The sequence below is a fragment of the Castanea sativa genome, chromosome 6 (genome assembly GCF_040712315.1).
Source record: "Castanea sativa cultivar Marrone di Chiusa Pesio chromosome 6, ASM4071231v1".
Taxonomy (NCBI): Eukaryota; Viridiplantae; Streptophyta; class Magnoliopsida; order Fagales; family Fagaceae; genus Castanea; species Castanea sativa.
This window is the reverse complement of record NC_134018.1, coordinates 39,810,916-39,835,293: the sequence shown is the minus strand read 5'-3', so window position 1 is coordinate 39,835,293 and position 24,378 is coordinate 39,810,916. Positions and strand designations below refer to the sequence as shown.

The 24,378-nt window shown below is 37.8% G+C and overlaps 1 protein-coding gene and 1 long non-coding RNA gene across 3 annotated transcripts; both read left to right on the top strand.

Annotated features, from left to right (window-relative positions):
• The first annotated feature begins 6,799 nt into the window (after window positions 1-6,799).
• Window positions 6,800-7,338, top strand: LOC142638590 (heavy metal-associated isoprenylated plant protein 28). Its single transcript, XM_075812626.1, has 2 exons — window positions 6,800-6,875; window positions 6,983-7,338. The coding sequence occupies exons 1-2, from the start codon at window positions 6,809-6,811 to the stop codon at window positions 7,336-7,338; spliced, it is 423 nt and encodes a 140-aa protein (XP_075668741.1). The 5' UTR covers window positions 6,800-6,808.
• Window positions 7,339-11,271: 3,933 nt separating this feature from the next.
• On the top strand, window positions 11,272-12,686 carry LOC142638011 (uncharacterized). 2 transcript variants are annotated; one of them, XR_012844956.1, is made up of 4 exons: window positions 11,272-11,371; window positions 11,454-11,508; window positions 11,652-11,718; window positions 12,355-12,686. It is a non-coding gene; the product is annotated as an uncharacterized LOC142638011 (long non-coding RNA). The 2 variants fall into 2 exon arrangements; XR_012844957.1 differs by having other exon boundaries at window positions 12,350-12,686.
• Window positions 12,687-24,378: the final 11,692 nt, after the last annotated feature.

The following is a 24,378-nucleotide window of genomic DNA, read 5'->3' as shown; positions in this document are numbered from 1 at the left end:
ACTAGGCTTGATATATTCTATTTAGTGCATAAATTAAGTCACTTTATGTGTTCCCCTAAGTACCCCACTTACAAGTAGCTTACAAAATTGTCAAATACTTGAAGAAGACACCAGGACAGGGTTTGTTCCTTTCTGCAGATTCAAGCTTACAATTGAAATCTTATTGTGATGCTGACTGGGCAACTTGCCTTAATACAAGGAGGCCTATTTTAGGTTTCTGTGTGTTTCTATGGGATTCATTAATTTCCCTGGAAATGTAAAAACAACAAGTTGTTTCAAGATCCTCAGTTGAATCTGAGTATAGGGCTATGACCACAATGACTAGTGAAATTGTGTGGTTGATTGCTTTGTTCAAGACCTTTGGGGTGAATCATACACAACCTGCCTACCTGTATTGTGATAGTAAAGCAGCTTTATACATTGTTGCCAATCCCGTGTACCATGAAAGAACATAACATGTTGAAGTAGATTGTCATTTTATTAGAGAGAAGATTCAAGATGGTATATCAAGACTTTCCATATTCCAACAAGGCATCAAATAGCACATTTCTTCACTAAAGCTCTTGGGAAATGACAGTTCTTTCACCTTCTTTTAAGATGAACTTGATCAATATATATACAGTTCATCTTGAAGGGGAGTGTTAAACTGTGTACAAATGAAGAATGGAAGAAGAATTGCTTAAGCTACAAGTACTTTAGAACAAATATGCTTAAATTGCAAGTAGTTTTGTATATAGAATTAGTTAAGTTTTCAATTTTGGCAGTAGTCAATAGTGTATTAGCTAGATTAGAAGTTAGTTATAGATGTTAGTTGTTTCCCACCTCTGATCCTCATATATAAAGGACAAAGCTTAGATATTTATGTATAGAAGAATTCTATTCACATACAGTTTTTCCTCTCTCTCATGGTTTCCTTGATTTCCACCATCGTTGAAGATGTATGTTCTTGAATTCTAACATCAAACAAATGAGATGTTATGCATGGCAGACAATTTCAAGGTTAAAAGAGTCCCATTAACTTTTCCAAGAAGAAGAGTGTGCAAATACCATTTTACCATTGTCTTTCCTGTAAACAATAGCTGCCATGGAGATGTTGGGTCTAATTGCTACATCAATATTGATCTTGACCCAGCCTTCAGGAGGAGGAAGTCATTTAGAGGCTAGGACTTTGGGTTTTTGAGAATTACCCATGCTTCGAGATGATCATGTAAGAATTATTAATTTGGTCGACAACTGATCTTGGATATGGTTTGTGACTTGAAAAATGGTTTGGTTTTGGATTCTCCAAATGTTGTCACAAAGATGTTGCAAAAGAGAATGAAATTGCATTTTATGAACCAATTTTTTTTTTTTTTTTGAGAATTTTTATGAATCATGTGAATGTATAATGGTATAAATAAATAAAAAATGCATGAAGACAGAAGGTCTAATATTACAAACACGGTCACAAAAAAGATTGGAACTGTCAAAAGATTAAACAAAGATAATTTGGGGGAGAAACAAAAGTTGCAATCATATTACAGTAGAGCTCCCTTCCTTGCAAAGGCACCAACATAAGTGCATAATGATTAGCAATTCCCTATGACAGTGCTTAAACTTGATTTGTGAAATTAGGCCGAACAAGTCAACAGCACCCTGCAATCATCAATAGGTGTAGCAAAATCACCATTAGCTACAGAAGTACTATTAACAAAAGAGACTACTAAACTAGCATCAAGCTCTACTACTAAATTTTGAATATTCAATTGAATACATCCACAATCCCACAATTCAGCAACAACACTAGTACGTCCAACAACTCTAGAAAACTCAACTTAATCCATATCTCTTCAACAAATCTAATGAGCCCTCCACAACACTTAAAAGAATTTTGATTCTTAAATTGTAAAAGGAGAAATCATTTGCATTAGATGCATCAAAACTAAACTACATTTTAGTCCCTTCCAATTTAGGGCCGACCACATAATAAATCTTTTTTCAATTAATTTTAGTGTCTATTTGGTTTCTCATATTGAAACTATACTTTTTTTTTTTTCAAAGTACAACTTTTTTAAAGTTCTTTATTTTTTTTTCCCCTTAGATACAGCCTTTTCAAATAGCCCATTTATAATTTTTTTTTTTTTTTAAATCTTACAAAAAATTAACTATACTAAACAAACTCTAATTAAGCTAGTAAAAAAATCTTGAAAGTCTAAACTCTATCCTGAATTTCCTTCACTTCTCATCTTTTTCTCTCACCTCTCTAGTACGTATAATAAAAAATTAAGTTGGATTTTCAGTAGAACTAAAAATAAACCAACTCAAATGTGGAAAATAATTTACTTAAATAAAAATTGATTTTTTGGCATTTGAGTGCTAGAGAAAAAATTGAACTAATTTTTTTATTTTATTTTATGAGAAACTAATTCTTATTTGATATGTTATATATGATTAATATTTATATTAAGATTTGTGTCCCACGACCGAAATTTTATTACTTAATTGTATAGTCTAGTTCCTGATCCCTAGAAAGAATTTGGGTTTTGAATACCTATCCCCCGTGCCATCTTATAAGAAAAAATATATAGGTCCCACCTTTGAAGATTGAAGGCATGGGATTGGAGATTTTATTTTTGTTATAGTCCTAAAGGAGAGCCTAAAACCACAAAATAGGAAAATCCAATTATATAATTTGGAGAGATTGGGAAATCTCTGCATTTGAATCGTTTTCTTAATCCAATATTGCTATTTCTCATTGACTAATTATCTGTCAGTAGGAATATCAAAACGCCATAGCTTTCTTTGCATGGAAAACTTTGAGTGGAAGGACAATGAGGCCGAAAGTATCAAACATGATCCGGTAAGGTCGCTATCATATGCGTTTCTCGACTTATATCCCCAGCACCAACGGTCAACTACAAGCCAATCTTTTAGTTATTCGATTATGATATACAATTAATTAATTATGTGTATACTCACTTATGAAAATATCAAATTCAACACCATTGTGGAGCACGTAAAGATGGTATCCTATTACTATGAATCAAGGAAGACGATTTCATATCATACTGACCAATACAACCAGTATATATCATACCAGTTAATAGACCTATATAGAAACACTTAAGTTTCATGTCGGTGTAAATACCGGTCATACCAGACCTGTTTCGTCCGTACCAGGATAAATACCTGACTTCAGCTGATTAATAGATACCAGACGGTATTGAACTTACACACAAAAATGCCGATTTCTCTCTCCTAACGTCAGACTGAACTGTGTCTTTCCATCTCTTTTTCTTCCTCACACTGGCAGTGGGCGACGGCGCATTGAGAAACAAGGCTGAGAGAGAGAGAGGTGAAAGTGAAACCATGGAACTGAGAGAGACAACAAGATAGATCTGTAAATGTGTGAGCTGAAGAGAGTCAAGAGACTGAAAAAAATTTGAAAGTATGAGAGATAATGAGTGTGAACTATAAAGTAGTAGCTTCCATCCAAAATACGTGTGAAGTAGAATGAAAAACCAAGGACATATTGGAACTTGGAGTGACAGGCTATTAGGCATAGGGAGTAGTGGTTGAGTGAATAAAAAAAAGAAAAACAATAAATAATATTTAAATTTTTTGTTGTGAGTAACTTTTGTTTAAACATCATACACAATAAACTTTTTTTTTTTTTTTTTTTAAGAATCATGTACAATGATTACTAAAATAATATATTAATCTTATAAAAGTTTATCCCTAAAGAAAATCTTTTAAAAGTATTTATTTTAAATATCAAAGAAAATAATTGTTGTAAATAATATATATATATATATATATATTTATATAAAGATAGGTTCAAGTTACACATGGTGTAACTCTAAATAGTTACACATTTTTTAAACCATTGAATTTAAGTAGATCCAACTATAAAAAATAGACCATTATTAATACAAATATTTTAATTAATCTCATTTATTATCTCTTATTTAATACATTCCGTACTTAATTCTAAACCCAAAAAAAATTATAGGTCTGACTCTCTCTCTCCACTACACGACTCTTTCTTTCTCTTTTGCATGTATTTCTCTCTGATTGTTGGTATGGCTGTTCAGTTTTTAGCCGGTGACATCTTTTTTCTTATAATATTGGTGTGGAATGTGATGATGCTGTGATTTCTTTGAAATCACACATGGAGGAGAGCAATTACGCTGAGAAATTAGGTTTGAGAAAGTGGATGGATGAGAGTGATGTGGCTGGAATGGTGGATAGGTACACTACTAAGTGTTACGAAACTGTTGGATCACATTGATAGTATAGCAAAGCAGTATAATATGATTGAGCTTGTCACTAGGATTAAGTATTTTGTGATAGAGACACTAGTTAATGATTCTATGAATTTGAATTCAACGTCTTTGGTTGAGTCTTTGCCTTATACTAAGAGATCTTTGAGCCTAAGGATTAGCCATAACATTGTCGCCTGTGAAACTGCTAGTTTTTCTATGACAAAGATGTTTGGATGTGTTTCAATTAGTTTTAAGAAGAAAAACTGTTTCCATTCTACCTTAAAAAATTGCCTTTGTTTGCTATGACAAAGATGCCTGTGATGTTCAGCATTTTCATTGGTAAATCACTATTTTCAATTGTAAATCAAATATTGAACGGGAGTCATTCTCATCCATCCACTTCTTCAAACTTAATTTCTCAGCATAATTGCTCTCCTCTACATGTAATTTCAAAGAAATCACAGCATCTTTACATTCCATGCCAATCTTATATGAAAAAAAGATGTATAAATTTTTTTGAGTTTAGAAATAAGTATTGGGTTTATAAATAAGTATGGAATGTATTAAATAATAGATAATAAATGAAATCAATTAGAATATTAGCATTAATGAAAGTCTCTTTTTTATTGTTGGATCTACTTAAATCTAGTGGTCTAAAAAAGGTATAACTATTTAGAGTTATATCAAGTTTAACTTGAACCCATCTCATATAAATTAGCGATAACCCAAAATGGTACACCAGTACTGAAATATATCATTTTTTTAATTAAACCGAAACGGTTTCTGGTACGAAATTGACTCTCTTACTATGAACTAAAGAGAATTGTTACATCTAGCTTCTTCTCACATGACATATCATACGACCCAGTATTCCACGTCTCTTATATATGAAAACAAACATATCTTATTTCACCTTACTTTAAATTTCTATATTGAACTACTGATTCTCAAGATGTAAAGAACAATCTTCTCATAAAAAAATTTTAAAAAAATGTAAAGCACAAAGTTGTGCATCGATCATGTTACCTTTCCTTATTCATCAAATTATTGATCGAATAATGTTTGTAAAGAAATTAAGCACCAAGTCAATGCCCATGTGTTATGTCACCTTGATTACTTGCATTATGGGACTAATAATAATTGAGGCAATATTATTCAATTTGCACAAAGTCAATGCCCATCTCTAAACGTTATAGACTTATAGCTGGTATATGTATATGGATGCCCATGCAAGAAATGGTGGCTTTCTAACACGTGGCTCCTGCCTATTGGTTAGAAAGGGCTTCATTCAAAGTAAATGCCTCCTTTGCTTCAAGTTCTCACTAATACCAGACACTTACAAGTGAAAGTCGGTGCATTAAATCATAATTTATACAGACCGGCCAAAAGGAAATAATAATAATAATAATAATAATAATAATAATAATAATGACTTGAAAGAGAACAAGAGAGAGGGAGGTGTGTATATATAGGGGAAGTCCTTTATTTGCATTTCATATTCATACTGCGAATTATATCATACACAGCAACTCAGAAAGCTTAGCAGGGATTTTAAACAGTTTACTACTAGCACTTCTAACAAGCAAAATGACGGTAAGTAAACCTATCTTTTTGTGTGTGTGTGTGTGTTTGTGTGGAAAGTTCTCTTTGTTTAATTAGTGTGTTCGATCAATTTGAAAGTGCAAATTAAAGTTTTTGTCTAATGCCCTTCAGACTTTAGCATGTATATTTATGTTCTCATATAATCCATCCATTAGTTTCGTATATCTTTTTTCTTTTTAGATAGTGTTTTCTATGAATCAATGACAACATTGTTTTTGTTATAAGAAAAAAGACAAAATTGTTTTGGTAAATAGATTTTCAAAATCTTTCAATTGTCTATTTAGTAAATATTTTCTAAACCTAGCAAGATAATAGAAAAAGAATGGCATGGCATTGAGATTTGAGAGTCACTATTAGTCCGAATTAGATAAAAAAAGATTTCAAATCTTAGCAATTTTAGTGAAAAAAAGGGAAAAAAATATGGAGATTTACATGATTTAACAATGTACCTACATTTACAATTAATAGTAAATGACAAAAATATTTACTATAAAAAATAAGGGTCCACTTAACAAGTGTTCTTAAGACATTTGTTATAAACCATTTTAAGAAATTTTTTATACCACTTACATAGAAAATATAAAAAGTTGTAAAAAAAAAATCAATTTTTTTTTTTCATTTTCTTATAAAAACTTTTAAAAATATTTTCAAAACCTATGTATTTAAGGTATCCGTTAATTTTTTCAAAAACATAATCAGTTTACAATGACCTTAGAACGCCTCCAAAAAACTCATAACTTACTTTGTTATGTTTCTTGCATTTAGACTAAAAATGAGTGTAACTTCTAATTTAGAATATGAGCCATTATCTCTAACAGAAAGTATGAGAGTACGTAAAACAGCTTGAAACCAGGACAATGTTGACAACTTGACATTGATTCATGATTCATCACGTACGTAAGGAGATTAATTAGTTAGTTCAACATTTCTTTTTCTTTTTCGTTTTTCTTCAGATCATAGAGATGCGAGTGCACATGGACTGCGCTGGATGTGAAGGCAAGGTCAAAAATACACTTCAAAAACTAAAAGGTATATAATTAAATAAGACCACTAAATCAAAATGACCATGTACTTCATGTACTTGCAACTCTTCGTATCTTTTTGACCGAAACATCTTGGGTTTTGTATGTGCGCAGGTGTGGATGACATTGAGATAGACATGGCTACACAAAAAGTGACTGTTACTGGATGGGCAGACCAAAAGAAGGTTCTTAAGGCAGTCAGGAAGACCGGACGGAGGGCAGAGCTGTGGCAATTGCCATACAATCCAGAGCACCAGGATTACACTTATCATTACTACAATCAACATAATTGCAATGGTCCACTCACATTTTATGCCCCTCAGCCTGCATCTTCCTACAACTACTACAAGCATGGATACAATGGCCAGGCTCCTAGTTACCACCAAAATCCTTCACATTCCACGATTTTTGGTTATCAGACCGGTGCTACGTTTAGTGATGAGAACCCTAATGGTTGTTCTATTATGTGATGATGCATCGGGCCTTGATGTGATAACAAATGTTTTTCACTAAAAGCAATATGTCGCGGGTTTAAGTTCAGAAATCAGTTTCTTCATATAAAATTAGGGCTAAGATTGCCTACTATAATACCTTTCAAACCCTGTAAAAGTGAAAGTTTTGTGTACTGGATACAATTTTTTTTAAAGTGTACTTTTTTCCTCTTTTGTGATTTCTTTTTTCAATTTGTTCTTCTAAGTTATAATCTCATGCAAAAGCATGGATTCCCAACAATATACAACTGAAATACAATATTATACAACGTCAAAAATACACAATTTGCAATTGCAATTATGATTTTCAAACAATGGGCTCTTAGTGCTACATCTTCTTTTCATGGATCATAAGTTTTGAGCTTTGGATTCCACCTTATGGATGCCATGCTTGTATCATTGTTCCATCACAGTGTTCCACTATCTTTTTCAAGTTTATTAACAAGGTCCCGTAGTGTAGAAAATCATTTTAGGCGATTCCACATCCATGCATGTGATGCTTCAATGCCCCATTCGATGAGTGTAAGAAACATTTTGGGGATGGGGTCGATCTCTCTTCACATAATAGTGTCAACCAAAGATCAAAGCATCTTAGCAAACGCCTTAGAGAAATCCCTAATCATTTTATTGCTTCCTTTGAGACTCCAAAAAAAGGACTTTTTTCTTTTCATTTAATTTTCCTTATTGGAACACATAAGATTCATCACTAAAATAAGAACAAAAATTATAAGATAATCACAATCTCATTCATTAATTGTAGAGTTTTGAACTAATATTTTGTAGTTCACATAAGAGTCCAAATTTTTTGTCTCAACTTATATGCTCTGGCACTTAATATTCAACCAAACAAATTAAGCCACGTGAATATTCCAAAAAAAAAAAAAAAACTCACAACGTCACCATCAAAATACCCGACAGTCACCAGACTCCACCACCAAATTAAGCCACTGCTGGAGAAGATGGCAAGGGTTTTAAAATGCTAAGATTAATTTCAAGTTTTTAATCTTAGCATTTTATTGATCAAACCACTTGAAAATATTATTATAGTGGGTACAATACCCAAAAAAAAAAAATTATATACTATAAAATATTTCATTTGATATATTTGATTTTTAACCTTCAGTATTTTGTCCCATGAATTGTCATTCTTATTAACATAGACAAAATCAAGATTAAAAAATTGGGGGTAATATTACAAAAGAATTATTTAATTAAAAATTATGGGGTTTTATATATAATAGTAAAGGATAATATTAAAGGTCATAGGGTTTTTCTTAATATTATAGGGTCTTAATATTTCGTTAAAGATAATATTAAATTAAGATAATAAATGTAATTAAAACTTAAAGCATTTCAAGAAATTTCGGGGGCCATGGATCCAATGCGACCCCTCCATACAAGTGCTGCTGTAACAAAGGCCCAATCTATGAATGCCAAACATACTTCAAGCGTTGCAACTTTACAATCGTAAACGCGATTCACTAACTAGTATCTAACTTGACCGGCACTGCAGTTATTTTCTGCCACTAAAACCCCAAAGTGAAGTCCTTCCATAGTTCAACCAAACCACTTTCCCTTTGGAACAAAATCTGCTCAATACAAATCTCTGACTTTTCAGAATAACCCGGCCCCGTTTTCTCAGACAAAAGCAAATCATGAAATCAAAGAAGACCAAAGCCAGTCGATCTTCGCCTGCACGTTCAGCCAACAAGTCTCGTTACAAGCATCGTCGGAAAGTCCCCCGAGAAAACGCATACAAAGATGATAATTATTCAGATGCTTCACTATCTGAATCAAATGAAAATGGATACGAATATGAACGACCCGCCAAAGATGATGATAATGATGATGCTTACATAGGTTCTGAATCTGAAACCAATGCACCTGGTGATCGATTTTCTTCACAATTGCGTGACCCGGATTCACAAAGCGTTAATCTTAGTACAACAGCCTTTCCAAATTCGACATCCAACTTTCCGAAAATCTCACAGCCGCCCAGTACCCCTTTGGCTTCGTACATGAACATTGCACCATTCCCAAGCTTCCATGGCAATCCTAATGAATGCCCTGTTAAGCATGTAAGCCGTTTCGCCAAAGTTTGCGTCGCCAACAATGTGTCCACCACTGACATGATGATGAGCATCTTCCCCGTTACACTCGAAGACGAGGCTGCCCTTTGGTACGACCTCAACATCGATCCGTACCCATCTCTTACATGGGAAGAAATCAAGTCCTCGTTTTTGCATGCGTATCACAAAATTCAAGTAGTTGATCAGTTGCGGTCAGAGCTTATGATGATCAATCAAGGCGACGAGGAATCAGTGCGGTCCTACTTTTTGAGATTACAATGGATATTGAAGCAATGGCCGGATCATGGAATCCCTGATGGTCTACTAAAAGGTGTGTTCATCGATGGATTAAGGGAAGAGTTTCGAGATTGGATTATTCCTCAAAAACCCGATTCGTTACATGAAGCGTTAAGGCTGGCATTTGCGTTTGAGCAAGTGAAAAGCATAAGAGCAGTGAGGAAAGAGTTGAAGTGTGGGTTTTGTGATGGGATGCATGAAGAAAGGGATTGTGAAGTTAGGGAGAGAATGAGAAAGCTGTGGAGAGAGAGCAAGGAGAAAGAAGAGCCGGTTGTTTTGGCAAAGAGTACTAGGAGTGATGATGAGTTAGGGAAGGAGTTGGTGAGGTCAGTTTCCATTGGAGCGAGCAGTAGTGTGGGAAAGAATAATGAAGGGGAAGAAGGAGGGTTTATGAATGGGAAGAAGAACCAGTTTCAGTATCGGAAGTATCAGCGTTGGATGAAGAAGCTTGAGAGGAACAATAGCCTTATTTCTGCAATTCCTGACGCAGAGTAATTTTTGTTTTGTTATGCTATGTTGTTCTTTTTTCTTTTTTTTCTTTTTTTTTTATAGGATTTGTTATGCTATGTTGTTTGTGTGTGTGTTTTTTTCTTTTCTTTTTTTATTTTTGAACGTTCATAAATCATTCTCAATATGTTTGCAGAAAATTAATATACCCCCTTTAATTTTGTTTTTTTCTAAGTTTTTCTCTTGACATCAATTTTTTTCCCATAGTATTTTGTCATGCCTGAGGAAACATGAATATGACGATGAAAAAGTTGAATGTCTGAAAAAATTCTTGTTTGGAAAACATTCTGACATTTGGGTGTACGTACTTGAGATTCACTATTATATATCTAGCTTATGGGTTCTAAAAATGTTGGAACGTTGGATAAATAAATCTAATTTCTATAATACAATGGGTACAAATGCCATCTAAGGGAATTGACACTTGTAAAATGAAGAGGAAAAAAAAAAAATGTTAATCATAGCATTGGAAGATTCCAAATAATAATAAAAATATAAGGCCATCTATTAACGAATAGAATATGTTTACATTTTAATTAAGGTCCCAACAACAATGAAGCCCCTTTATTGTCCATAGAAATAATGGGTGGCAAAATAAGCTTAAACCCACTTGCCCACCCAAATTAACCCAGCCACTTTAATTGAGCTCAAACACATACAGTTATTATTTGAGTTAAATGAATATCAACTCAGTTAGACTCATTAATGATTAGGCTTTAAATAAAAACACGTTAAGGCTCTTTTAACTAAAAGCAATAAACCTAAATTTAACCCAAAACTTACCATAAAAGAAAAAACCAGCCCTGCCCCTCTCACTCTCTCAGCCTCTCGACTCTCTGAGTCCGTTTGGATAGAACTTATTGCTGAAAACTGAAAACTGAAAATACTGTAGCAAAATAATTTTTAAATAAGTAAAAAACACTGTTCAATTCAGAAGTTACTGTTCATTGGCCTAAAATTACTGTTCATGGCCAATGAACAGTAACAAGCACGCGTTAAAAAAAAAAAAAAAAAAAAACACGGACGCAGCTGGAAAACGCTGGATCCAAACGTATTCTCTCTCTCCCCAGTCCTCAGACTAGGGTTTTCAAATTTTAAATTTTCCTTCATTTTCTTAGCCTCCATTCATGTTTTAATCGGTAAGTTTGTCGTGGTTCTTCAAATTGATTACTAATCGTGTTCGTGTTGATTAAGATTTCACAGTTTCCTTCATTTTCTCAGCCTCCATTCGATTTTCTCTTGGTTTCCCAGCTCTCAGCTGCTGTATTTTGCTCAGGTGAGCACAATCTCTATATATATATATATATATCTCTCTCTCTCTCTCTCATTTTTTACTTGCACCGGTTGAGATGGTGGTAACCCCAACTGGGTCTAATGTGGATTTTGTTGGGTCTAACTAATCTGGTGAATCCACTGTAGTTATGCACTTGGGGTGTTTGATAAAGAGTCCCAGAGCTTGAAGATTGTTCCTGTTGCCTTTGACATGGTGGAATTTTCTATTTGATTTGCTTAAAAAGTTTTAAAATTTGGGTTTTTTTGTTTACTGTTTGGTTGCTTTGAAAATGTGGGATAAGTTTGCTTATTTGCTCATTTGGTAATGTGCTGTTTGGTGGCTAATGGGTTGTGGAATGTGCAGTTGTTTACTGTTGGGTTGCTGATGAAATTTTGGAGTTTAACTTGGCTTTTGTTGTGGAAATTTGAGCTTGTTGTCTTTGAGTACTGAAGTAATTTTATTACATACTGAGTAATGGGTAGGAGGGAGTTTATGTTTGCGTTTGGTTTGGGAATTTTAATTCGGTTTAGATCATTTGAATTTGTTGATTTCAATCAAGCAAAAAGTTTTGAATCTATATTTAGATCATTTGGCTTATTGTACAGTCTCTTATGTAACATTCTACTTTCTATTTATTAGAAGCTAATTATTGAAATGTATTGTGTTGTCCATTATGTGTGATTTTGTGAATTTTGAATGCAATGTGTGGTGAGAGTTTCATTCCAATCATATAAACAAAGCTTATTTAATTATTGTTCTGCTCATATTTCTTTCAAAAAGTTTCTTAATGATTGCTGTAATTCTTATACATATTAAAGTTTAACTGGTCTATATATTCATCCAGCGCAGATGGCCATTGCTTCCCTTGCTTACCTCTACGTGTTTCTGGCAAAACCTTATGAGCTATAGGGGACCGCTTCCCTGGAAGTATTTCAGTTCTTAGAGACTATTCTGCTGACTATCCTTATGAGTTTGATGTGATGTTTAAGTTATTTATTTTTCATAAAGTCAGTGTTTTGCATAGTGGGAGCTTTGTCTATTGAGTAGACAACCTCGGGGTCTGTACAAGTTTGGATTTTGGCTTGTGGGTTTTGGAGGATAATATGACTAAGATGGTCAGATATATTGTTGTGACAAGTTTTGTACTTTATTGTATTTCATGAAATGGAACAACATAGGCTAACAAGGGTCACGAGTTTTTTTTTTTTTGAAAACTGATATAGATACTAATGTATGATTCATAAACCTTGTTGTCTTTACTCTGCTATCTGTGCTTCAGTGCAATTTAGTTTTCTGGTTTCATGTATATAGTAACTCGCATTCATGTTGAACACCAAAGCACATTTCTATGCCTATGATTCACATGGCCTAAAAGCTGATTTGTCAATGTCAAATTAACGATCACCAGATTGGTGTCTAGTTATCTTGATAGGTGTTGCTATGCATTAGGAATTTTGTACCTAATTAGCAGAACCTCCCAATATTTAGTTTGTACAATATTGGCAGGTTCATAGGAGTTAGGACCAAATCCTCAGGGACTGGATTATCTGAAACTGAAAGAGATGGGAATGGATTTTGTTAGTAAATTCTGGGAGGAGACTCTGGCTGTTGAGGTCAACTAGGCTAGAGCTGATCATGGGCCCGAAGAGGCCATTCGTATGGGCTTGCCCAAAGCCCTTTTTTTTTTTTTAGAAGATAATGCCTAGTTCTAGACTTCTAGTTGGTAAAGGATTACTCACCTTCTAGATAATATGATCACTCATAATTTGTTCTCATCATTCTAAAACCTCAATATCGGTTGAAATACACGTAAAAGTAATTTATGGTCATGAAAAATACTCTTGGTCGAGTAAGACAACCAAAAAGAATGTACAAAAGAAACAACAGTCTCCAATCTCTAATTGGTGCTTTTGCTAGTAAAATAATCCTAAACCTAAGAGCAAGCCTAGGCTGGAAAAGTTATTAAAAGAAAAGTTTGTACTTGGGGTTCTCAAAGCCTTGCAATTGGATACTAGAGGCTCCTATTGTCTGCCACCATACACTTGCACTACTAATTGCCACTTGTCAACCATTCAATTTACTAAAGTTGACTAGTTGCTTTTTTCAGTTTCCAAATACCTACTCCGTCTACCTAAACAACTAAAAATATAACAAAATACATAAAATAAGAGAAATGTAAATCTTCCATTAGTTAAATTATAATTAGCTCGGTAATTTTTTGGGTGTCGGGGTATTTTGGTCATTTTTTGAGTTTTGGGGATATTTTGGTAATTTTAAGGTTTTGGGGCTATTTTGGTCATTTTTAGATTTCGAGGGTATTTTAGTCATTTTTTGGGTTTTGGAGGTATTTTGGTAATTTTATAGTTTTAGGGTATTTGATTATTTTATAGGTTATTTTGGTAATTTTTTGGGTTTCAGGGTTATTTTGATCATTTTTTTGGATTTTGGGAGTATTTTGGTAATTTTAAGGTTTTAGGGGGTATTTTGGTCATTTTTTGAGTTTCGCAGCTATTTTGTTAATTTTAAGCTTTCGGGGGTATTTTGGTCATTTTCAAGGTTTCGGGGTTATTTTGGTCATTTTTTGGGTTTTGGGGGTATTTTGGTCATTTTTAGGTTTTAGAGATGATGAGGAATGAAGAAAAATTAAAGTACTTTAGACCGTCCATGTTAAGGTACTCCAGACCGTCCATGGTCATCCACACCAGCAGTCGTCCAAAAGAAAGCACCAAGACGAGGCTAACGTCCATGGTCGTCCATAGACGAAAACACACCCGTAACACTCGTCCTAGGAAAGCTATCAACCCCGTCTTGAAGGGGTTCGTCCACAAGAGGACCCCTGGACGAGCCCCTTACACTTGGGAATTCCTGAGTACATGTCACCACTCCGTAACATACGCATAACTTCCGATGACTGTTATATGAGAAAATATAACTCCTAAACGGTTGTGGAAGTTATCCTTAAACCCTCGCACCTCCTTAAATCCAGGGGAGGTTACAAGCCCAGTAACTGTTCCTAGGACACTATATAAATACCCATTCAAACCAGAAAAAGGTACGCTTGATATTTCTCAAAAAGTTGGAACTCCGAAAATATAGAGAGAAGACTAACTTTGCCATCGTAGGGTTCTTGGCCGGCAATCCCGGTCACCTTTGATCGCTTTTCTTTCTTTTCCAGGCTATCGAAGAAGCAAGCAGTCCTGTCAAGTCCGAAGCATCCAGCCTACTGATTTTCTTCGCATCATCAGTTGGCACCGTCTGTAGGAAAAATTATTCACAGTTCTTTTCGTTCGACTATTTGTTTTTGTTGTCAACGATTAGCCTTTCCCAGACAAAAGGTTGAATGGTTCGAACAAGATCAAGGGCTACCAGCCCAAGCCACCAAGAGAGTAGGGATGCTTCTAGTAATCCCCTTCGCAATCGTAGGTCAGCGCTTGTCATGCAATCGCCTTCTATTCAACATATACAATTCATAGCTGCCGCTATGGCAAAACTGACCCGTCAAAATTAGGAGTTGAATAGGGAGATCAGCCTTAAGAGGCAGCGCCAAGATGGGCACGCGGAAGGATGAGCCTAGAGTCAGGAAGGTGGAGGAGAAAATGTTGAGTCCGAAAATCAGACAAGAGGTACCGCTTCAAGAAGAGTGCTACACTTGGAAAGATAGATGGACCAAATGAGAAAAGCCATGGATGAAATAAGGGAGAACATGAGGCGGGCAAACCCAGTGGATGATTTAGTTCACTGAACGGACTCCCCTTTCACGGCTTCCATCAACAGTCATCCCCTACCTCCGAAATTCAAAATGCCTTCTTTGGATTCGTATGATGGAAATCGTGACCCGTGTGATCACATTGCTACTTTCAAGACGACCATGCACCTTCAAGGGGTCCCGGGCGAGATTATGTGCAGAGTTTTCCCTACCACACTTAAGGGACTAGCACGGGTGTGGTTCAACAAAATACCCCCAAACTCAGTGGGATCATTTGAAGAGTTAAGTAAGTTGTTTATCAATAATTTCATTAGAGGACAACGCCACAAGCGTTCCTCTTCTAGTTTGCTGACTATAGAGTAAGGGAAAAATGAGAGTTTGCGATCCTTTATCACCTGGTTTAATAAGGAAGCCTTGACGGTAGATGAAATGGATGACAAGTTATTGTTGGCCGCTTTCCATAATGGGGTTAATTCTAACTTGTTTATCCATAAGCTCTACGAGTAGGAACCACAAACTATGGCCGAACTCGTCCATTCAGCCCAGAATTTCATGAATGTTGAGGACGCTATTATAGCCAAGAAGAGAAAGAAAGCAGAGCGCTCGAAAGCAGGTCACCAGCGTTACTCAGATCAGGGACCTCGTCCAAAGAAGGCTCGGGTAGATGAGAGACAAGACAAGGATGGTAAGAAGGCAAGTTCCTCAATGAGAAATCAGCAATACACACCCCTGACTATGCCACTAGAGCAAGTTCTTATGCAGATCTAGGATGATCCGTCCTTGAAGTGACCAGATAAGATGAAAGGAGATCCTAACAAGTGCAATAGGAGCAAGTATTGCCGCTTTCATAAAGACCACGGGCATGACACGGACGAGTGCTTTGATTTGAAACAGCAGATAGAGAATCTCATTAGACAGGGAAAGCTAAGGAATTTCCTTGGACGAGACCAGAGAGATGAGAAACTGAAAGCTAAGGTGGAAGAGTCATCACGACCCCCACTAGGAGAGATAAGAGTAATTATCGGAGGAAACTCGACAACGCAGTCATCCAAGTCGAGGAAGACATACCTGAAGGTGGTGCAGAACATCCAGCTGTCTAGACGACCTCCTAAGACGAAGGAAGTAGACGAGCAGACCATTACGTTCACAGACGAGGACGCAGGATGACTTCATCACCCACACAATGACGCGATAGTCATCACCCTACTCATTGCTGACTACATGATCAAGAGGGTGTTGATAAACAATGGCAGTTCTGCGGACATTCTGTATTACCCCGCCTTCCAGCAAATGAAGCTAAGACGAGATCAGTTTCGACTAGTGAATTCGCCATTGGTGGGATTCGGAGGAATGAAGGTGCAACCAGTGGGCACCATCACATTACCAGTGGTCATTGGAACATATCCATAGTAGATAACCAAGGAGGTAAATTTCCTTGTTGTTGATTGTGCATCGTCATATAATGCAATTATTAGAAGACCAACTCTGAATAATTGGAAGGCGGTAACCTCTACCTACCACTTGTCCATCAAATTTCCGACCGAGCACGGAGTGGGCCAAGTACAAGGAGATCAATTGGCCGCCAGAGAGTGTTACTTAGCCATGCTGGCAATCGACGAGCATATGCAGGCAATGAGTATAGACGAGAGACGGATCGCAGCGGAACCTACTAAGGTGTTAGAAGACGTCCCTTTGGATGAGAGCCATCCTGAGAAGTTCACTAGAATTGGGGCGAGCATGGAAGAAGAGGCAAAGCATTCTTTGGTCCAGTTTTTGAAGAAAAGCCTCGATGTCTTTGCATGGAGTCATGAAGACATGCTTGGTATTGATCCAAGTATTATTACTCACAGCCTGAACGTGTGTCCTTATTTAAAACCAGTGCATCAGAAGAAAAGGGTTTTTGCTCTTGAGCGAGACAATGCCATCAAGGAAGAAGTCTAGAAGTTTGTTACCGCGGAGTTCATTCAAGAAGTTTATTATCTAGATTGGTTGGCGAACGTAGTCATGGTTTAGAAAGCTAAAGGCAAGTGGTGAATATGCGTAGACTTTACTGACTTAAACAAAGCTTGCCCCAATGATAGTTACCCATTGCCACACATTGACCAGCTGGTAGACTCGATGGCAGGTCACAAGGTGCTGAGCTTCATGGACGCCTTTTCAGGCTACAACCAGATAAAGATGGACGAAGCGGATCAAGAAAAGACCTCATTCATTACGAGCTAAGGATTGTATTGCTACAAAGTAATGCCCTTCTGTTTGAAAAACGCAGGAGCGACTTACCAAAGACTGGTTAACCATATGTTCCGTCCTCAAATCGGGCGAAATGTGGAGGTTTATGTAGATGATATGCTGGTGAAAATCCTGGACGAGGGCAATCATCTGGACGACCTTCAAGAGACTTTTAATACACTTCGGCGTTATAACATGAAATTAAATCCAAGCAAGCGTGCTTTCGGAGTTTCGTCGAGGAAGTTTTTGGGGTTCATGGTTTCACACAGAGGAATCGAAGTAAATCCAGACAAAATTCAGGCGATACTGAATATGGAACCACCGAAAAATATCAAGGAAGTCTAGTCTCTTACTGGACGAGTTACCGTCCTTAACAGGTTTGTGTCGAAAGCTGCTGACAAATGTTTGCAATTCTTTAAAGTCCTCAGGTTGGCATTTGAGTGGACAGACAAGTTTCAAAAGGCCTTCCAAGACTTGAAGACATCTCATGACAGCGCCATTGCTGAGTCCGTCTGTACCTGGAGAAGAGCTGTATTTGTACTTGGCGGTGTCCCCACACGCAATAAGCTCGGCGTTGGTCAGAGAAGAAGGGAGAATCCAAAAACCGGTTTATTACACAAGTTGTGCGATGAGAGGAGCAGAAGGACGATACCCAATGATGGAGAAGCTAGCTTTTGCCTTGATTACGGCTTCTAAGAAGCTGAGGCATTATTTCCAAGCTCATATTATCAATGTCCTCACAGATCATCCCATAAAGAAGGCAATGAACAAGTTGGAAGCTGCTGGACGATTAATACAGTGGGCTGTGGAACTTAGCGAGTTTGACATTAGGTACCTTCCAAGGAGTACAATAAAGGCGCAAACATTAGCAGATTTCATCGTAAAGTTCACCCCCAGCCAAAATGAGCTGGACAAAGACGAAGAAGTTGAAAGGTGGGTTATTAATATAGACGAATAGTCCACACTATACGCATGAGGGATTGGAGTCATACTAAAGTCCCCAAAGGGTGACAAGCTAGAGTATGCAGCCCGTCTACAGTATCAAACCACCAACAACGAGACTGAGTACGAAGCTCGACTCAAAGTATTGGAATTGGCTAAGTCTTTAGGGGCGGAGTCAATAATAGTCAGAGGAGATTCTCAGCTAGTCATCAACCAAGTAAATAGAATGTGTGATACCAAGGAAGATCGGATGAAGAAATACCTCAGTAAAGTGAAACGACTTGCACGAAAGTTTTTAGCAGTAAGTTTTGTTCAACTCCTTAGGGAGGAAAATATGGAAGCAGATGCCTTGGCGAAAGCTGCTTCGACAGGAGGAGTTACAAATGAGTACGACAACGTTCAATATATGTCAAGCATAGACTTTCCGGACATACAGCAGATAGGAGGGGGAGAAAATTGGATGAGTCCAATAGTAATCTATCTTAAAGATGGAAAGCTTCTAGAAGATAAGGACGAAGCTAGGAAGTTGAGAGTCAGGGCAGCCAAATACGTCCTCATAAACGAAGTGTTGTACAAGCGAGGTTTTTCCCAACCTTACCTAAGATGCTTGGCTCCAGACGAGTCAAACTATGTTTTGGGGGAAGTTCATGAAGGAGCATGTGGAAATCATTCAAGAGCAAGATCACTAGTCCATAAGGTCATCCGTGCAGGCTACTATTGGCCTACAATGCAGGCAGATACTAAGGCCTATGTTAAGGTCTGTGACTAGTGTCAACGCTATAGCAATGTCCCAAGACAGCCGTTAGAGTACCAGACCCCAATGATGGCCCCATGGCCCTTTGCACAGTGGGGACTGGATATCTTGGGTCCCTTCTCTATAGGAACCAGACAAATGAAGTTTTTGGTAGTAGGGATTGATTACTTTACCAAGTGGGTAAAGGCCGAACCTCTTGCAACAATCACTCAGCAAAATGTTAAAAATTTTGTATGGAAGAATATTCTATGTAGGTTCGAAGTACCCAGGGTACTAGTATCAGATAACAGACGTCAGTTTGACAACGCACCCTTTAGGGACTTTTGCAAACATTTTGGAATCAAGAATCACTATTCCTCACCCTTCCATCCATAGGTGAATGGACAAGCAGAAGTAGTGAACCGATCCCTGCTGAAAATCATCAAGACTCGGCTCGAGGGGGCAAAAGGGATATGGCTAGACGAGTTACCAAGTGTTCTTTGGGCCTACAGGACGACTGTACGAACTCCGACAGGAGAGACCCCCTTTAAGCTAGCCTATGAAAGTGAAGTCGTCATACCAGCAGAAGTTCATATGGCTAATCATCGAGTGATGAAGTATTAGGAGAGAGAGAATGGGGAACAACTTCGTCTTGACCTCGATTTTATTGACGATGTAAGAATGGATGCGGAGCAAAGGATAGCAAGATACAAGAATCTTATGGCTAGGTAGCATGATACCATGGTAAAACCTAGATGATTTAGTGTTGGGGACCTTGTTCTCAAAAGAGTCTCCCTAGCAACTAGGAATCCGGCTCATGGAAAATTGGGACCCAATTGGGAAGGACCCTACAAGGTAATCAACTACAAGAGGCAGGGGTTATACTACCTGGAGGCCCTGGACGGACGGAAGTTAGAGCACCCCTGGAATGTGGAACACTTGAGGAGGTACTATCAGTGATGAACTTGGACGAAATAATCCAGGGACGAGGTTGATACTATGGATAACTACAGCCACGATCTATGTGTTTACTTATACCTATTGCTATGTTCTTATTACTACTATAGTGTGTACTAAGAATAAAAAGTGCACTAGTTCTTAAACTTTTGCACCGTCTACAGACCAGTTTGTAAAAGACGAGGTTATGTATTTTCTTAAGAGTTTTAATAAGGCACCAGCTTCTAAGTGTGCCATATTTGTGGACAATGTTCATGCAATAATATGGTTTGGATTTCTGATATACTTAATCTAGTTTCCATAATGATACCCACAAGGGGGGCAAAAGCTTAAGACGAATGAAAATCTCTAGACGCAGGAATATAACGTTCATAAGCTTTCCTTGAAATGAGGATAAAAAAAAGCTAAGGCATACTCATCTAAGCTTTCCTTGAAATAAGATAAAGCAAAAAGAAAAAAGCTAAGGCATACTTGTCTAAGAAGTAGATAGATAAGAAAAAGGCATACGTTGAAGCATAAAGTTTCAAAGACAAGCATCTAGCCAAGACGCCTTAAAGTCTTAGGACGAGTAAAACATTATAAGCCTCTTGCAAGGAGACGAGTGATAATTGCCCAAAGGCCGAGGTAAAATACTGGCACAGTCATCATTGTCGTCCTAAGACGAGTTACACTTGTAAAAATTTGACTAGCTAACAAAGACGTCCATGCCTAGGTGGGTCGTCCATAAGAAAATCACATGGACGACCATTCAACACTTAGAACACTGTTTAAGAGCCAATGAAATAATGGTGAAAATAGTGGATAAACTCATCCATACAATAAATAATGGATAAAAGTAAATATTCATTAGTCTAAAGAGGGTAGACGACCACCGTCCAAAAACACTTATAAAATAAGCCTTAAAAGGCAATTGTTAATAAACTCGTCCAGAATACTCTGGACGAGATAATTGTACTCAAATACATCTTAAAAAGGGTCCAAAAAAATAACGGACCAAAAGAAAGGCAGAATAACAATAGCACTCTAATTTAAAATTTTTGTCTTCAAGAAGGGGGGGCATCGACGTTGGGGTCATCCTGAGATGGTTTGGTGGTGGCATCATCCTCAATATTAACATCATCTGAGCCTGTTTGGAGGAGGGAACTTGTAGCAATGCTAAGGTTGAGTTTAATGGTGCTAAAGTCAACCTTAGGAAAGTTTTCTATAGCATCCATTCTAAAATCTTCAAACCCTGCTGCATAGTTCGTGTCCAACAAGTCGGTGAACTCCTTAAACGCTTTGAACTCCTCCACTGCGTCGTCTTTAGCCTTCTTGAGAAGGAGACTCAGCTCGTCGTTCTTCTTTTGAAGAAAGTCAAGACGGTCGTCCTTCTTAGCAACATCAGACTTCAGCTCCCCCACCAAAGCATTCAACCCTTTAAGCTCGTCCTTGGCCTTATTCGCCACCTCGGCCCAAGTTCTGCAGTTGTTTTTATCTCCTCTATTCTTTTTTCAAGAAGGATCCTCGTCTTGTCCATCTCCGTGGCTTGCCTGGATGCAGCTATGAACTTCGACATTGCCTACATAGAAGACAAGAAGGTTCAAGAGATAAAAATGACAATAGATAACATTGCTAAGGCAAGACGAGACAAAGGTGCTCACCTTAAAAAGATCGTGGACACCGGAATGCTCAAACTCCTTCAAAGACATGTCGTAGCACGCAGCCACGTCCTCACCTGTTACAGCCTCTTGGAATCGTTCCCAAGCCAAATCCTCATTCTCTAGTAAGTTCATAAAAATCCTCTAAGGAGGCTCGGACGAAGCAGGAGCATGGGTTTTGGACGGAGTGACACCAACAGGCGTAGACGAGTCAACATCAATGATTGTTATGGACGGCAAGGAGGAAGGAGGGTCAGACTTAGCAGTTTCGGGCCTGGACGACCCATGCTTGGTCTTCTTCACCCGATGACTGGGTAAGCTTCCCAAGTCCAAATTTTTGGACAAGCTTTTCCTCTTGTCTCCAGCAGCAGGACGAGGCTAGGCTTGAACTTCAAGTCCGATCGTCTCGTTGATCACTTCCTTCCCCTTGTTTTCTTTCATGGTTGCCATTCCTAAAAAACACATGTACACACACACACACACACACACACACACACACACACACATATATATATATGATTTCAAAATTTCAAATAAGAAAAGCACTCACGTCTATGGACAGTTTGCTTGTGCGCAAGGGCTGCAGTAGATGGATTAGGGCCAAGTCCCCACTTGTGCAAGCATCGAAGGGTCACCAACGAGTGAAAATTCCTCTCGGGGTGTAGACAAGCTCTGTGGATGCAGTCGCGGTGAAGCTTACTTAAAGAAGGACGTCTAACAGCTGAGAAAAGAGAGGAAAATTAAGGTTAGACAATTGTCTAAAGATAAAATATAACAAAAGAAATAAAAAAAAGAATGAAGGAAAAACATAACATACCTTCTTGACAAAGGTTCCCTAATTCTCCAGTATAAGGGGCAAATGCATCTCTACCAACCTCAATAGGATGCCCCGCCCAGAAACCAAAGACAAAGAAAAATTTCGTCTTCCAGTTTCTATTAGACGAAGGCAAAGACTTAATCAACCTACAGTCATTTCCCCTAGCTGTGAACTGATAAAAACCTAAAGATTGACTTATCTCGGAGGGTTTATAATAGTAGAGAAACGTTCACGGTGATAGGACGGTTCCTATCAAATACCTCCCTCCATAAGACTTGCATAGAGACAATAAGTCTCCATGCGTTGGGGTTAAACTAACAAACTCTCAAGCCCAGCCTAGTGAGTAATTCTCTAGCGAAGACATTCAAAGGTAATCTAAGACCCCCTAGCAAATAAGCTTCGTAAATACCTATTCCAAAATGGGGTTGGCAACACCATTCCCCTCGGACAGCTAACCTAGGATTCAGATCGTCTGGGATTTGGAACCAACTCCTAAGAGCATTTAACCTCTTCTCGTCCGTCTTAGAAAGGATTTCTATAGCACAGCTATACACAGTTTCTTCTTCGTCCAAAAGGGAGGATGGCGGGACACTCGTCGAGGTATCAGCTCCAGAGGCTGCCCTCATCCTAAGATTTTCCTGTAAGGTTTCAACGGGAATTCCAGGAACACCAAAGGTATATTCCTTCGTTGTGTGGCCACTACTACTACTACTATCGTTACTGGAAGTGCTATAACTAGAAGAATCATGATACTCGTCTATGGCCTTGTCTACACTGTCGCTAGATGAACAGGTAGCCATTTCAGACGTCCTAAAGCTTAAAAAGGAAAGCTTGAGAGTGAAAGTAAAGGGAATACTTGGCTCTAGAAGAAAGATACTAAGGACGCTGAGAACACTCCTAGACGAGGCGACGGACGAGAAGTGTCAAAATAGAAAATTTGAAAAAATGAGAGGGGCACGAGAGGAAAACCACTATTTATAGGTAGAAAAGTCTTGGTATTCACAACGACGAGACCAATGAGAAAACAACACGTGGCATCTGCCTCGAGGAGGTAAATCGACGCGACCAACTACCTATGAAAGCATGACACGTGGTACGCTGTCTGAAAAATAAATAAAATAGAAAATAATGATAGTAAATGTTCATGGAAAACTCGTCCTGAAGTTTGGACGATGTACTGCATGACCCCTAGAAGAAGGGGCAACTGATGAGGAATGAAGAAAAATTAAAGTACTCCAGACCGTCCATGTTAAGGTACTCCAGACCGTCCATGGTCATCCACACCAGCAGTTGTCCAAAAGAAAGTACCAGGACAAGGCTAACGTCCATGTTCGTCCATAGATGAAAACACACCCGTAACACTCATCCTAGGAAAGCTATCAACCCCGTCTTGAAGGGGTTCATCCACAAGAGGACCCCTGAACGAGCCCCTTACACTTGGGAATTCCTGAGTACATGTCACCACTCCGTAACATACGCATAACTTCCGGTGACCGTTATATGAGAAAATATAACTCCTAAACGGTTGTGGAAGTTATCCTTGAACCCTCGCACCTCCTTAAATCTAGGGGGGGTTACAAGCCCAATAACTGTTCCTAGGACACTATATAAACACCCATTCAGACCAGAAAAAGGTATGCTTGATTTTTCCCAAAAAGTTGGAACTCAGAAAATATAGAGAGAAGATTAACTTTGCCATCGGAGGGTTCTTGGCCCGCAATCCCGGTCACCTTTGATCGCTTTTCTTTCTTTTCCAGGTCATCGAAGGAGCAAGCAGTCCTGTCAAGTCCGAAGCATCCAGCCTACTGATTTTCTTCACATCATCAAGAGATATTTTGGTTATTTTATGGGT

Coding starts and splice junctions, on each gene's coding strand:
- LOC142638590 (XM_075812626.1), top strand. CDS start 6,809: ATGCGAGTGCACATGGACTGCGCTGGATGTGAAGGCAAGGTCAAAAAT. Junction 6,876..6,982: donor TACACTTCAAAAACTAAAAG/GTATATAATTAA, acceptor GTATGTGCGCAG/GTGTGGATGACATTGAGATA.